This window comes from Aquila chrysaetos, chromosome 10 (genome assembly GCF_900496995.4).
Source record: "Aquila chrysaetos chrysaetos chromosome 10, bAquChr1.4, whole genome shotgun sequence".
NCBI classification, from domain to species: Eukaryota; Metazoa; Chordata; class Aves; order Accipitriformes; family Accipitridae; genus Aquila; species Aquila chrysaetos.
In genome coordinates this window covers 37,963,106-37,978,099 of record NC_044013.1, presented here as the reverse complement: position 1 = coordinate 37,978,099, position 14,994 = coordinate 37,963,106, and the positions used below count along the sequence as shown (strand labels likewise).

The 14,994-nt window shown below is 51.8% G+C and overlaps 2 protein-coding genes across 3 annotated transcripts in view; one reads left to right on the top strand and one right to left on the bottom strand.

Annotated features, from left to right (window-relative positions):
- The window catches only part of SUPT6H (SPT6 homolog, histone chaperone and transcription elongation factor), a 30,651-nt gene extending 17,823 nt beyond the window's left edge, over nucleotides 1–12,828 (bottom strand). Inside the window, exons 1-10 of one of the 2 annotated variants that reach the window (XM_030029425.2) lie at nucleotides 12,738–12,828; nucleotides 6,085–6,226; nucleotides 5,438–5,596; nucleotides 5,180–5,250; nucleotides 4,318–4,513; nucleotides 3,541–3,625; nucleotides 2,876–3,149; nucleotides 1,477–1,578; nucleotides 856–972; nucleotides 224–313 (exon numbers count right to left, since the gene is read on the bottom strand). In XM_030029425.2, coding sequence (XP_029885285.1) covers nucleotides 224–313; nucleotides 856–972; nucleotides 1,477–1,578; nucleotides 2,876–3,149; nucleotides 3,541–3,625; nucleotides 4,318–4,513; nucleotides 5,180–5,250; nucleotides 5,438–5,596; nucleotides 6,085–6,193 — 1,203 coding nt within the window. In that variant the 5' untranslated portion in view covers nucleotides 6,194–6,226; nucleotides 12,738–12,828. Of the gene's footprint in view, nucleotides 1–223; nucleotides 314–855; nucleotides 973–1,476; nucleotides 1,579–2,875; nucleotides 3,150–3,540; nucleotides 3,626–4,317; nucleotides 4,514–5,179; nucleotides 5,251–5,437; nucleotides 5,597–6,084; nucleotides 6,227–11,860; nucleotides 12,013–12,737 lie in introns of those variants that run through there. The other variant, XM_030029426.2, reaches the window with a different exon arrangement.
- A 4-nt stretch (nucleotides 12,829–12,832) lies between these two features.
- On the top strand, nucleotides 12,833–14,823 carry SDF2 (stromal cell derived factor 2). Its single transcript, XM_030029430.2, has 3 exons — nucleotides 12,833–13,039; nucleotides 13,154–13,350; nucleotides 13,872–14,823. The coding sequence occupies exons 1-3, from the start codon at nucleotides 12,862–12,864 to the stop codon at nucleotides 14,157–14,159; spliced, it is 663 nt and encodes a 220-aa protein (XP_029885290.1). The 5' UTR covers nucleotides 12,833–12,861; the 3' UTR covers nucleotides 14,160–14,823.
- Nucleotides 14,824–14,994: the final 171 nt, after the last annotated feature.

Here is a 14,994-nt window from a genome sequence, read left to right as displayed (position 1 = left end):
GTCACTAGACAAAAGAAACTTGGTGAAGGGGAAGGACTGTTTTGAATCCTCTTTTGTCAGATAACCCTTTACCATCACATGATAGCAAACATGCAAAAAAACGTGGGTAAAAAAAAGCACACAAGGTCTCCATGGCCAAAACAAAATCTGCTGAAAGTATCAGGCTAGGTAGAAAGACATGTTAAATGTTGATGGGATAACAAACAGTGAAAACACTCCTCACCTTCTCATCCCACTGCCAGACCCTCCACAGGTCGTTGATGTGCAGCTCTGGCTCCACATACTCCTTTCTGTAGAAAGCGATGAATGGGACCTGGGTCAGAAATGAGACTCATCACCACCATGCAGGAGACCAGGCTGCTGCTGGCAGCCAGGAGTCCAGAGAAAGCTGAAGTTCCATGTGGGAGAACAAGCTAATGAGGCAGCAGTGTGGGAGATGTACCAAGCCATGCCCCCAGCTCTTAAGACCGTGCCACAAAAGAATACACCACATAAACCAAAAATCTTCTGCAACATCAGGCAACACCTCAGAAAATAGGTTGAATGGACCAAGCAAGGCTCAAGAGACTCTGAAATTCCTCCACCTCCTTTAGTATCAATTTGTTCAGGATCAGGGAAAGATGACGATAGCACCAAATAGGCCTTAAAAACCTGCATTGCCACAGCTCACATAAGATGAGCTGCACTTTCCAATGAAGCACCATTTTGTCAAAGGAGAGGCAACCAGGTATGGCATCTCAGTCCCTTCTAGTTTGCTGCCTTAAATGCTTCCAGCAGCCCCTCTGCTGATCTTGTCTGGATAAGGAGACAGGAACTCAGACCTTATTTTGACAATGAAGCCAAGTTGCAAATTACCTCAAAATGTTGATTTCTCATGAAGTTCAGGGCTTCTTTAATCTTCTGGATGGTGCTGGGCCCCTTGCGGCTGAAGCTGCTGCTGGCTTGTCCACGGTCGAGGTAGTCAGAACTTTCCTAAAAGGAGAAACACACCGTGTTGATCATATTCCCTAACTGACTCCCTAAAAGACCAGCCCAGGCTAAGGCTGGAAAACGATGGTCCCTTTTTAGCTGGCAATGCAGGCTTAGCTGCACACTGTGATTTTAGAGACCACAGAGAAGCATCCTAGCCCTGACTGGCTTAAAGGAAAACAGAGAAGCAGCATCTGGCCAAAGTAACTGACGGTTAAAAGCAGATCCTGGCTAATACTAGTTTAGCCCTACGTGCACAGTGGCTCAGAAATCTTTCAATCATTCTTGACAATTATTTTTGCAACTTCTCTGCATTCCTTTTTGTACTGTTTTATGGATGTGAAAGCAAAGACATGTGCATGTTAAGTGACTTGCTCAAAACCAGAAAGGAAGATATATTGGGCACCACATTCCTCTGAGCAGACTCCTGGAACAACGTCTCCAGGCTGGAAATCTGCAGCACCTTCAAGTCCTCTTAGGACAGAAGACACAGACATAGTCCTTTACCTGCAAGGAGATGGTGGGTGTTGCAAATGCATTCCTGTAAATCCAGTCAGCTTCTTCCTCCAGCTCATCATCTTCAGCATTCTTCACCGGGATGGATCGCAACTGTGACAAGACAACAGGATGAGTAGAGGCATGTGCAACACCAGGGCTTGTGCTACCATGTCTTCAAGAAGCCTGGAAATTATTGTTTTGAGCTGCAGGTTGCTTATGGGGTGTCAGCACCTTCCACACCACAGGGCTTTGCTGAGGATACCACTTCAACACGTGTTTCCTGTGTGCTCAGAAGATGCAGACATCAGCTTTACACTAGGTAGAGGCAGTTAACAATTCTGTCAAAGGCCTATGGAAAGGCCTGCAATGGTGCAAAATCTTCTGTGATGATCGAGTCGGGGTACCCCCACTTCCTACCAGACTCCCAAACGCTCTGCAGCTACATGCTCTGTTCCAATCTATCTGTGCCTGTTCTAGTCTTGTTATCACTTTTCTTGCTGCAGCCATAGAATAACAGAACATAAAGCAGCTCCAAACCCTCTCTGGGCATTTAGTCCCAGCCAATTCTCTTTCACAAGGCCTGCTCTAATCATCACTGACATCCGTGAAGATGACAAAATGTCTGAACAGGCCACATATGGCCAGAAGACATTACACACAGCTTTCCCTTGTGCTGTGCACGCTGGCATGGGAAAAAAGGTCCTTCTGAAAAGCTGACAGCTTCAGATGTCCCATTTTATAAAGGAGGGTAACAAGCCTCTGCACAGAATTACATTAACATACACTTAAGGGAGATCGAAGAACATGGACTGTTCAGGGAAAACCTGATTACAGGGCAAAATTAGGACAAAAATATGAGATACCACAATGATTCCTAGCAGCACAAACAGATCTCCAGATTGAGAGCAGTATAAGTCTCAATCGCTTGGTTAAAGTGTGTTACAGAGACACCTTGTACGGCACGTTTACACGTTGGCTGGCACATCGGTAGGCTAGAAAACCCTAGCAAACCTTCTCCAGCACTGCAGCTTCACTCTTGCTATCCAGAGATACAACTGATGTGATTACTAACAGCATCCAGCATAAAGGACATCTCAGCAGAGCGCAAGCTCTGCACCAGCCCCAGGAGTGCAACACTGGCACCCAGTGGCCAAAGAGAAAGTATGACCAATGCTAAAACCAGGCTTGCACAGCTAGAACACAGTCCACATAGTTCACAATGTCACTGACAGGTTTGAATGCAGAGTTTTAGCCCATGCATTTGACAGGTGGGATCTTCAAAGAGGGAAAGAAATGCCAAAATCCAGCCAGCAGCGAGGTGAAAAAGCTGGCCTGCAGGTCCCAGGCCTGCTGTACTTGGTGGGAGCTGAAATGCTTTCTGCCTGCACACCTGCCCCTCCTCCCTCACCTGGAACCTCTCGGGCATGTCTGTCATGCGGATCTCGTTGTCCTGGTCCGTTAGATGACTGCTCTCCAGCTCACTGGGCTCGTACATCTCAAAGATGCTACGCCGACTGACGCGCTTCTTGGCAGTCTTTTTGGGCCGCACACGGGTCTCCCCTTCAGCTTCTTCATCCTCATACTCATATTCCTCCTCCATCTCCTCATCATACTCGTTGTACTTCTCAAACTCATCATAGTCAAAGTCCACACCAAAGATTTCCTGGGCTTCCTGCAAAGCACTAGAAGGCAAAAACTATTGTTCAGCCCCATGGTGCAATTCACAGAACATCCTTCTAGCCACACAGAGGTGGCCAGAGTACCTCAGTCTAAGCTTTAGTTTTGCACCTAGGCTAAAAAAAAATCAGGGATAGGTACACAACTCTGAGCTTTACATGCAAATACTTCTCTTAAGGGACTGGTTTTGGTATCCCTGTAAAAAATCCAGGGGAGAAAGGACAGAGTCAGACATTTAAGAAATCACAGACTAAAAGCCCCATGTTTAAATTTACCAGGTTCCTTTGGGGAAAGAGACCAGTGGTATCCAACCACAAGCTGAATCACTCTGCAGTTGCAAGAATCAAGCTGAGCACTGTTTTCGAGGCTCCAGGCCAATTTCCAATCAATACTTACGCATCTGTGTATCCAGGGAGCTTCTTTCGCCATTTTGGCTTCTTCAGAGGTTGTCCATCGTCATCCACAATGAAGTCATCAATGTCTGGACATTGAGAAACAATTTAGTGGTCAGGACACTTGCATATTCAACTGGTACCTCTGACAAAGCTCAGCTCAGCCAGTGCAACTATGAGCCTCCAGCACAGACTTAGGCTGCCGCTGGCTGTCAGTCTGCCCAGCTACCCACAGCATCTCCTACATCAACCTCAGACATTCCAGGAGCCTGAACCACAATAACAAGCTAGAATGAACTTCCAGACACAGGCAAAGCCATCTGGCAACTATCTGCAGCCCAGTGCACTGAAAATGCAGTCAGAAAAGGCATTGTTGCTTTGGACAGTAGACAGAAAGAATTCTTCAAACTCTTTCAGTATGGTACTAGCAGTGGTGACGGGTTGATGCTGAAGTAAGGCAGGCATGCACTGTGCTACGAGGTACTAAACAGCACCTTGACTTCCTTCCTTTGAAGCATTTCCATTTTGGAGGCAGCTTAGAGGAGATGTTCAACACCTCAGCACATGTAATGTGCTTCTGGACATAGTGGTTTAGACAGACAAACTAAACCTGCCACCCAGAAACGTTTAATTCTAAAGATTGTACTAATCAGACCAGCAAGAGCTTGACCACAACAGGGCTACAGCCTTTAGCTACTTACAGCTCAGCGAAAGTCTTCACTTGGTTCCTGTGCTTTAATCCTAGGACAAACTTTGGATGTAACTGACCATCCATACTCACCAGATTCATCTTCCTCCTCCTCCTCTTCCTCTTCTGGTGGAGCAACAGGAGCTTCAACAGCTTCCCCTCCCTCCTCGCCTTCACCATCCTGAAAGATTTCTTCAGCAATGGCTTCCTTCTCATGTTCTTCTTTTCCATAGTCTTCCTCTTCGTCATCCTCATCATCCGACATTTTTCTCACACGCCTGAATTTTTGCTGCAAGTGAAACGGCTTGTTAGTGCACGTAATTCCTGGCACAGACATCGAAAGCTCAGTGTGGTCTCTGCCAAGCCAGAACTGCACTTCTTCTACAGGCACCTGAGTGGGAGCAGGATGGAGCCCAGCACAGCACAGGCACACAGGGGAGAAGAGCCACCCCCTCAGCAGCCACGCTGCAGGTGCTCATTGGGCACAGCGTGTATACAACATAACTGTCTGCTGAGGACTGCACCGTGTCCAGGCCTGTGTCACTTGCATGTTGTCACCACCAGTGTTAACCTGGCTTGATACCTCTCTAGCAAGCGTTACGGAACGAGCTTTAGGGCTCATAGGAACTTTAGAGCTTGCGCTGACTTTGAGGTTAGTACCATGCAGGAGAAAGTTATTGGAAGATGGGCTCCTCTGAGGCTGTCTTGCAGAGGTGGGAAGGGAAGAGTACAGCAAACTTTAGGAATCGGAAGAAAGTGTTTTGCAAACTCTAGGAAGCCAGTTCCCAGTTGCCTGGGCAGGGAGAGATCCTGCTTCCTTCAAGCACTCAGTTCTCCCTTTCCAAGAGGGCAGGAGCAGATGGGAGGCACCACTCGCTCACTCCAGGCAGGAGCCCACCCTCTTTCGTGCCAAGACACACCACACCATTAACAGCAGCATGGGAACACAACTCACTCTTTTGACTTTAACGCCCAAGTTCTCTTCAATCAGGTCAAAATCATCATCTTCCAGGCGGTCATCAAAAGCTAAGAGAAGAAAGTAGAGATGAGTTACACTCTCCCTTTACTAATCTGGGAATAGACCAACCAGTGAGAAGGGTCTAGCTTACCCAGCCAATGCAGACACCCAGGGCAGAGGGAGAGCTCTGCTCTCCGGCAGGGCACTGAGAGCATTACGCTGTGGCCTGCTATGAACATTCATCACAAAACTTACTGCGCTTTCTCTTTTTGTGGCCAACATCGTCCTCAGAGTCTCCAGAGTCACTAGCTTCTTCCTCCTCTTCCTCCTCCTCATCATCGTCATCGTTAATGAATCCTTTCAGGTTCCCCTGCTCATCTTGATCATCGAGATTCTCCTCCTCCTCTTCCTCATCTGGGGTGGAGAGCAGCAAGTGTTAGACATTTACTCATTGATTATCTGCTGAGACTCCTTCTCAGCTCTGTACAAACAGCATCTTCCTTCACGCTATCCACACAGAGAGTTTTAACTGAACACTTTTACTGACACAGAACCCAGCAAGCTGCTTGTGCCAGAACCCCACTTGTGGTCTCATGCTCTCTCTGCAGAGGGAACAGGTGGAGTGACCACACTGGGAGAATTCCTCTGCTTTTACTGTTTACTATCAATTTGTGTGACTGCAAGTCCCACGGGGGTGAAGTAGTGTATATTCTATTGCCAAATATAAAAACCACCTAAGCACTCTGAGGAAGGGAAGCACTTAAACAGCTGAGATTATAAACTACAGATGGCCATGCTATTATAGCACAGTTATTGCTCCATCTGCAGAGTCATGGGATGTAAAACAGAGCTGCAAGGCACAAAGACAATTTAGCAAACTCTGAACAGACAGGCAGACTCACCATCCTCATCTTCTTCTACGAACTTCTTGGTTACTCTGGGCACAACCTCCCCATCCTGGTTGTACTCCTCCTCAGACTCCTCTGCTTCACTTTCTACAAAGTCAGACATGGCTGCAGCGTCTCACACACGGCTCCACAGGAACTAGGGAAAGAGGAGACATCCATCACATCACAAGCACTTCCCCCTACTGGGTTTTGGAGATAAGACAGCTAAGGCAAGAGGGTTTCAAATTATATATCAAGGCCCTGAATTACCCATGTCCACCTTGCCTGGACATCCCTGTCGTCAGAGATTAGGCAAGCGAAGCCAGCAGCCAAGTGCTGCTAGCTCCTGTCAACCTGTGTCTCAGCAAGCAGGACAGGATCTGTCACAGCAGCATTTGTTACGCAGCCGAGCTCCTGGCTGCGGCTGAAACGGCGCATGCAGCCAAAGCCCTTCATCCTGTCCATACCCTCCCACGAGGCCAGGAAAGCAACCCCACGCTGCCACCAACACTGCAGTGTTAGGCACACAGTCCAACCAATTAGGATCTTAATATGATTAATCCTTACTCAGTTAATGAAGCCAGGGTGATCCTGAAAAGGCCCTTGACTGAGTTGCAATTGCAGGCTGTTAGCAAGACTCTGCGGAGCCCCACGGAGCAAACAGGAGAGCCCTGGGGAGTGCTGCAGGGTCGGGGCTGGGGGCTGCTGGCTGCCCAGCTCTACTGCCTGCCCCACACAGCCAGAGCCACAGCCGAGCCTCTGTCCAGAGATTAGGAAGTAACAAGAGACTAAGAAACAGGGTGCTTTCTATATCCAGAACCTTTTGTTTGACGTTTTTCCCCCAACTGGGGTTTCTGGAAGCAGTATAAATCAAGCTTGGCACAAAGAAAAGCGTGTCCCCATAAAGACACAGCTCAAGTTCTGTCTCTCTGAGCCTTCCACTTCTTGTGGTTACAAAACTTGCTGTTGTTTTTAAAATTTTCAAAGGATTTTTTTTTTTAGTTCCTTTTTACATACACCAAAACAACAGAAGCTTACAAAAGTCAGCTATAGGAAAAAACAAACCAATTCCTCAAATGGCTGTGAAGATGAAAACGCCAGTCCAGGAAGAAGTACCAGCCTTTGGGAAGGCACAAAAAGCAGCTCAGAGGGGGTGTCAGATCTAAAGCCAAAACCTCCATGTTAAATTACATCTGATGTAATTTAATACACACACACACAAAAAAAAAAAAAAAGGAGAAAAAGATGAGAAAATAATTCCATATGCCAGGGAACGATACCTAAACAAACACTCTTCAAAATGTTCCCATAATGATTTCCCCACTGCAAACAAAACAGCTGAAGGAAGGAAATCAGTCCCATACGGGACAACCTGATCAAGGCTTTGCCATGACGCTTCTTGTGTGCAGGACTTCTTGTTCTGCCCTGAGATCCATACATCTGGTGCACAAACACAACAACTTAGAGAAAACCAGAGACTTACTTCTCCCTTAAAGAAAAAAACCCAAACAAAACATGCGAGGCCAATCTTGGATAACCTTTTAAGTCTTAAAATACTAATAGTTCCAAAGGAATGTGTCGGCCGTGCCTCATTAAAGAAAACGCACAACAAAGACAAGGGCAAGACCTCTGCCAGATTTCATACACAAGCAGATAGCAGCTCATACTCCTTGGCTGCAGATTACATGGCTGTGACCAACATCTATCTATGACGCTCCAGACAGGCAGAAATCGCAGCGGGCCAAGGCTACTGCTCTGCACCTGGACAGGACACGGCTGCTCTGGCTTGGTGTGTGGGCACAGGGCGATCTCCATCCTCGAGAGGACACTGTACGAGTTGCACACATGTATTTAAGCTTCCCTCTCAGAAATAACAGTTCAGAGGGCGGTACAGATGCTAGTTAAATATGCGTTCCTGAAACAAATGCCACTGATGAATTGTGTAACTACATACAGCAGAGGAACAGGAATTATTATGTTTACCAGCCTGCGTATGAATATTATGTCAACTTCACACTTTCTCACCAATTCTTCTTCTACACATATCCATCAGGGTGTACTAACATACACAAAACTGCAGGCTAAGTGGCTTTTCATAGAGCATTTCCAAGTCTAATTATCTCATTTCTCTCCTGTCCATGATCAACACACAAATCAAGCAAGAAAGAAAACCCCTTGTCATAGCACCACACACAATTTTACTATTCTCTGCCAGTGAAGCGTTTCACTCACACTTCCAACTTTCTTCCTCTTCACTTGTTCTAGCATTTCCTAGCAATTTCAGTTCATGTCAAATCAAATTTGTCTGGACACAGGGAACAGCTAGGACTTCAGAAAGCCATCTCATTTAATGATCCAGCCGAGCAGGTTCCACGCAAGCCAACCATCTACGAAACTGGGTGTTCTCAGCTCCAGTGAAATCCACCTCAGGACAGCAGGAATGTCACTTAGCATGGTAAATGGAAGCAAGGATAGCTATTACCATGGAGATGTTGAATCAGATATGGACTAAAGGTGCCTCTCCCACCCTCAGCGCCAGAGAGGCTTTCATTTGAAATAAAACAGGACAGGGAAGCAGGCAGAGATTGCAGACAGTGCGCATGGAGGTGCAGAGGCAGAGTTCAGACCAGCGCTGCTGCCTGGCAGGAGTCCCTCGAGCTGTCGGTCACACAGGGAAAGCCCTGCTCCAGCAGCACAGTTTGTCTGGCTTGGGGAGGGTTTAAGAGTCTCCAGACTGAGAAGCGTTGGGCCAGCCCAGCTGTATCACGCTACAGGCCTTTCCTCGGCGCGGCACAGCAGCATCCCTGCTCCTGTAACACTCCCGGGAGAAGGTCAGAGATTGCTGCAGCACGGGAGCAAGTACTAAATTGCACTAGAGCACCAAAAAGGCAGGCAGACTGTGCCTAATCCTGCATGCTTACCTGTACACAATCAGACAGGCTCCTATAGGTGATATATATATAGCTTCACCCCAAAGATGCCCGACAGCCACTAGACACCAACCAAGATGGACCAAAGACAACGGCAATGCAGCAAGCAGTGCTGCGACAGCAGCACGGCAGCAGGTTAGGGAAGCATGGGTGCCTTCACATTGAGCATGGCCTCTCCTGCTCGGCAGCATGCCGGAGCAGCTCAGGGCTGAGCAACTACACAACCTCTGCTTTCTACCAGGGGCATCTGCACTTTGCTCAGCTCAAGGGCACAGTGGCAATTGTCCAGAGTCCACAGCTCCTTTTAACTGAGATGACCCTGAGAAGATAGCTCTCTCTGCTGTCAATACCGAGACTCTGTAGAGCTCTCATCAGGTCAGCAGGACCAGGCTGGACATCGGCTGCAGGCACTGTGGGCTGCCCCCACCCTGGTTAGGTGGGGCAGCTCCTTTAGAACAAGTGCTGGTTTGTGATGGACCTGAGAATTCTGGAAACCATACATTCAAATACTGTAAAGCCTTGGCCACACATCCAGATACCTGCTGGCTGCTGAGGACCGCAAAACATCACAGTGCTGGAGGCAGACGCAGCTTTGTACATCACACACCAGCAAAATTTAACTAATTCGGTTTAGAAATAGAGATAAGCTGCAAGCACCTGCAAAATATCAGAATATGTTACAGGAAAAGCTCCTGCACCTTGCCAGTTACGGTGGCACTTTGGCAAGGGACAGACACATCCCCATGCAGGATGGCATCAGGAAGAGCAATGCCCCGCAGGAGCTTCACAGCCTGAGCAGGTGTGGGGTGAGGGAAACTAGAAGCATCTCATGCTCTCCAGGCACAGGGATGCCAACTAAGGCATGAGACCTCAGCGGTGCTCACAGAATAACCAAGGAGTGTCCTCACAGTGAGATACATTTATTATTCAGCAATCAACCTCAGGATATCAGTGTCTGCACAAAACAGCAAAAACAAGTGCTAATCTAGGCTTTACTACAGCATGGGTGCTGAAGAGAAGCAAGTCCTTGACTTCTCCCTGTCCTTCGTGGGAGAAACTACATCAAGGCCCTGACGTGCACTAATTCTGGTTTTGTGGGGTTTTTTGGGAGCGGGGGAGAGGGTTTGGACGGGGAATGTTTTAACCTCTGCCATTTCACGGTTCAACTCACAGTCCACTTAAGATCATGTAGGTCCATGGAAGCACATTGCCAAAGCCACCACTGAACAGTTTCACTCAGTTCTCGTGTCTACACTTCGAAGAGAAAAGTTAAATTGGAGAGGATTCAGAAAGCACTGTGAGAATAAGAAGGCTGGGAAACTTGACTCAACTAAAACGTAAAGCCTAAGGAAGCCCAATCTCTTCATTTTGTCAATGAAATGCTCATTAAATTAATTTAAGCATGGCCCTAGTACATCCACAGGAATAAAAGACTGTGACAAGAAATGGCTCGTTAGGAAAAACCTAAATGAACTGCAAAGGTAATGCCACCATTCCACTCCCTGAAGCTCTCACAATGAAATCAATTTTGGTTTTCTTGGAGGAAAAAAAAAAAAAAAAAAGTCACAGTTGAGCCGGAATGCATTAACTTAACACTAATGACTAAGCAATGATCTCCAGGCTGCATCCCACCACAGAATTCAGACGAGATCATATTGGTATCTTTTAATTTGAAGCTTATGAGCCTAACAAAAACATCCCCATGAAGCACTGTAAGGCATTCGCACCACAACAAACTACCCTCATGGGCACCTCGTCGGTGCTGAGCTCTTCCTCAGAGCCACTCCTTGGTACAGGCAGGGACTTCTGTAGGGCCGATCTCCCCCGGGGCCTGCCAGCCCTGATACAGCATCAGCAATATATAGTTTTGTGCTTAGCTTTTATAGCTGTTTTATAAATTTCTGAAGTCGGGACCCAAACCAGACATTCCCACCCTCCTCGGTGGTAGATGTGCGAAGGAGCGCAGGGGCAAAATGACAACTGGAGACCGATGATGCTGTGACAGGGGAAGTCCAGCCAGCCAGCCACTGCAGCTCAGGAACTTCCCATACCTGCTTCGCTAGTTTTAATGCTCCCCATTGGTCCCACCGCCCCCGATGCTACCAGGCGGTGGAACATCCTGTAGCAGAGTGCCACAGTTTAATAGCATGTTGTGTGAAAAAAGCACTTCCGCCTGTTTATTTTAGACCTGCTGCATTGTAATTTCCTGTAAGAAACAGTAAACTGATGTTCCCTCCTCGCTTTCTCTGACCTGCCTATGACTTCATGCACCTGCATCGTATCTCCTGTCAGCAAGCTTCTCCCCTAAGGTGAGGAAAGGAAGGCTTCGCTTGCCCAGAAACCTGCTTGTCCGCACTGCTCCTGCCCCTACTTTTCCAGTGCTCCCCTTTAGAGACGGGCTAACCAGAACTGCTGGCAACAGCCAGGGCACAAACTGCCAACCGTTTATGCAGCAGCATAATGATGTTTTCTGTTTTGTTCTCTGCTCCTTTAAAGTAATTCCAAAATATCCTTTTTAGGCTACGGCGGGGCGTTGAAGCAATGTTTTAAAAGAAACAATTGCTGAGACACCAACAGCTCTTTCCTGAATAGTAAAAGCTGATGTAGAGTCAATCACTGCGGTGTTTGTCACCTTCATTACACCCGTTGCCATCGTATCTTGTTTACCACACTAGCACTCAGCCACTCAGTATGATCTGGTCTTTGCAACTTCCCACAGTCCGGTTTAGCGATCCTAAATAACTTAGGATTACATTTTCCTTCTCCACATCACCATATTAAAAAAAAAAAAAGCAGCAGAGATGGCTGTGAAACTCCACAATAACCTTACTCCACCGTGAACACCAATCATTCGTCCCTACCTTTTTTTGCCACCCTTTAATCAATTATTAATCCCCAAAAGGGCCTTCCCAGGCTGCTGCCCCTCAGCTTTTCACAGAAGACCTTGTCAGAAGTTTTCAAAACCAAACGCAGCGCTCCGGGAATTACACCCGCGGAGCGGGAGCCGATCCGGACTGCCAGCGTACCTGAGAAACAAAGGTCAGATCCTTTCCCCCCCCTCCCTCCAGGAAAACAAGCCGACGCTTTCCCTATCCATCACCTCACACCTACCGGCTTTTCCTGCCGTGTCAGCGATATTCCCCAGCCCCGGGCTCCGCTGCCGTCTCTGCTACGGGGGAGCCGGGTCGCTCCGGTGAGTGGGGGGGTGTGGGGGGCTGCGGCACTCTCCCGTTCCCGGGGGAGCAGCCCCCCACCCCGGCCTTGGGCCCCCCCCTACCAACCGCCTCACCTTCCCCCCACCCCAGCCCCGGGTGCTGCCCGTCCCAGCCCGGCTCACCCCGCTGCGGCACGGCCCCCTAAACGGGGTCCTCGTCCCGGGAAGCTCCTGCTACCGCCAGCCCCACCCGCCGCCGGCAACCGGGAACGGAGGGGACCACCGCTGCCTTCACCGCCCACCCACCCGGGCCCCGCGGCCCAGTCTCACGCCAAGCACCGAAACGTCCCTGCCGCCCTCACCGAGACCCAGGCCCGCCGGAGACGCCCAGCCCGGGAGGCCTCGTAACCGCCCCGGGCCCGTCGCGGCCCCGCCGTTCCCGTGGCAACGGGCCGCCCCCCCCCCCCTCTCCCCAGCCCAGTACCAGGGCGACGCGTGCCTTACCGGCACCGACACCGCCCCCCGCCGCCGCTCGCCCCCACCCGGCCCGTCGCGGTCCCCCGTCCCACCCGGTGCGGCCTTACCCGAAGCGCCGAGGGAAAATGGAGGCCTCCGCGGCGGCGGCGGCGAGCGAGGGGGGGCGGAGCAGACGAGCGGCGACCTCCGGGCGGGCGGAGCGGCGCTACTTCCGCTTCCGCCGGCGGCGGGATGGGGACGGAGGTGGCGGGCCGGCGGGTACCGCCGGTTCTGGTGCCGGTTCTGGTGCTGGCGTTGGGCGCGGCGGTGCGCGGTGGTCCCGGGCCCGTCACCTGCGGCTCCGTGGTGAAGCTGCTCAACGTGCGGCACAATGTCCGCCTGCACTCGCACGACGTTCGCTACGGCTCCGGTAACGGAACACGTCGCCCCCCCCCCCCCCCCTTTCTCCGCCCCCGCCGGTACCGGCACCGCGTCTGCCGGACCGGGCCGGACCTGAACGCGGTTTTTTTTTCCCCCTCCGCAGGCAGCGGGCAGCAGTCGGTGACCGGGGTGTCGGCGGCGGATGACGGGAACAGCTACTGGCGGGTCCGGGGCCGTACGGCGGCTGTCTGCGAGCGGGGCACGCCGGTGCGCTGCGGGCAGGCCATCCGCCTCACCCACCTGGGCACCGGCCGCAACCTCCACAGCCACCGCTTCGCCTCCCCGCTCTCCGGAAACCAGGTACCCGCCGGGACCCCCGGGACACTGGCCGGACCGGGATCGCCCCCCTCCGCTTCTTGTCCCCCGGGCCCAGTCCCTTTTCCCGGGCCCTACCGGGTCCCCTGCTTGGTTCCTACCGGTCCCAACCGGGTCTGCCTTGTCCCTACCGGCACTGACTTGTTCCCTGGTCCCGACCGGGCCCCCCATGTCCCTACCAGTCCCACCTTGTTCCCCCGTTCAGACTGGGTCCCTCTTGTCCCCCATGTCCCTACCAGCCCTGCCTTGTTCCCTGGTGCCAACTGGATCCCTACCAGTCCCACCTTGCTTCACTATCCCTACCGGCTCCCCCTTGACCCCCTCAGCACCCAAGTCCCAGCCAGACCCCCCAAGTCCCAGCAGAGCCCCAGTCCCAACCAGGTGCCTCCTCACCCCCCAGCCCCTTCCCCTGCCCCCCCTCCTTGCCCTCTGGGCCCAGCTGAGCACCCCTGAGTCGTGCCCCCCCTTTCCTCCCAGCCCCCACACGAGCTCTTTTTCACCCGCAGGAGGTGAGCGCGTTCGGGGAGGCCGGTGAGGGCGACTACCTGGATGACTGGACAGTGGTGTGCAGTGGGACCTACTGGGTGCGGGACGGCGAGGTGCGCTTCCAACACGCCTCCACCGACGTCTTCCTCTCGGTGACGGGGGAGCAGTACGGGCGACCCATCCATGGGCAGAAGGAGGTGCACGGCATGGCTGCCTCCAGCCAGAATAACTACTGGAAGGTGATGGAGGGCATCTTCATGCAGCCTAGCGAGGTCTTCAAAGCAGAGCGGTACCACGCTGAGTTGTGATGGACAGACGGACTGCCGCCGAGCCTCTGGGCGCTGCCCTGCGGTGTTCGGGGCTGCTCGACCCGCGGGACGGCCCCTGTCCCCACCCGGGTCTGACGCATGCCGGGATGCAGAACCCCAAATCCAACACGAAGCAGATCCCAGTGTCCTGAATTTGATGTGGAGCAGATCCCGGTGCCCCAAATCTGAGACAAAGTGGATCCCAATGTCCAGACCTGACCCAAAGCAGAGCCCAACAGTTGAGATCCAACATGAAGCAGGTCCCCACGTCCTGAATCTAACCCAAAGCAGATCTTCCTGTCCAGACCTGACCCAAAGCAGATCCCAACATTCGAGATCCAGCACAAAGCAGGTCCCCGTGTCCCAAATCCAGCACAAAGCCGAGCCCAGTGTCCGGACCTGACCCAAAACTGAACCTGACATCCAGACCTGACCCAAAGCTAAGCCCAACATCCAGACCCGACCCGGAGCAGATTCCTGGACTCCCCAACTCTCTTTGGAGGACTACCCTCCTCTGTCTGGTCCCCTCCGGCCGAGGACCCCCCCCTGAAGGGCTGCTGTCCCCCCCCCGGGACCTGTGCTCCGGTCCCCCCCCCCCCTGCTGTACCCCAAACTGCTCCCTGTCCCCGGCGGGAGCCTGAGGCCATAAAAGAGCTGAATCCTCCCCTGTCGTGTGGCTGGTTTGTGCGGGGGGTAGAGGGAACGAACGGGACCGGGGGGGGGGGCGGACCCGGTACATCCCCATCCCGGTGCTAACCCCGGCGGGGCGCTGCCGCTCCCGCTCACTCCGGGAAAACATCGCTCGGCCCTTGCCGCCGGCCCCGCCCCCGCCCCG

Coding starts and splice junctions, on each gene's coding strand:
- SDF2 (XM_030029430.2), top strand. CDS start 12,862: ATGGGGACGGAGGTGGCGGGCCGGCGGGTACCGCCGGTTCTGGTGCCG. Junction 13,040..13,153: donor CGACGTTCGCTACGGCTCCG/GTAACGGAACAC, acceptor CCCCCTCCGCAG/GCAGCGGGCAGCAGTCGGTG. Junction 13,351..13,871: donor CCCCGCTCTCCGGAAACCAG/GTACCCGCCGGG, acceptor TTTCACCCGCAG/GAGGTGAGCGCGTTCGGGGA.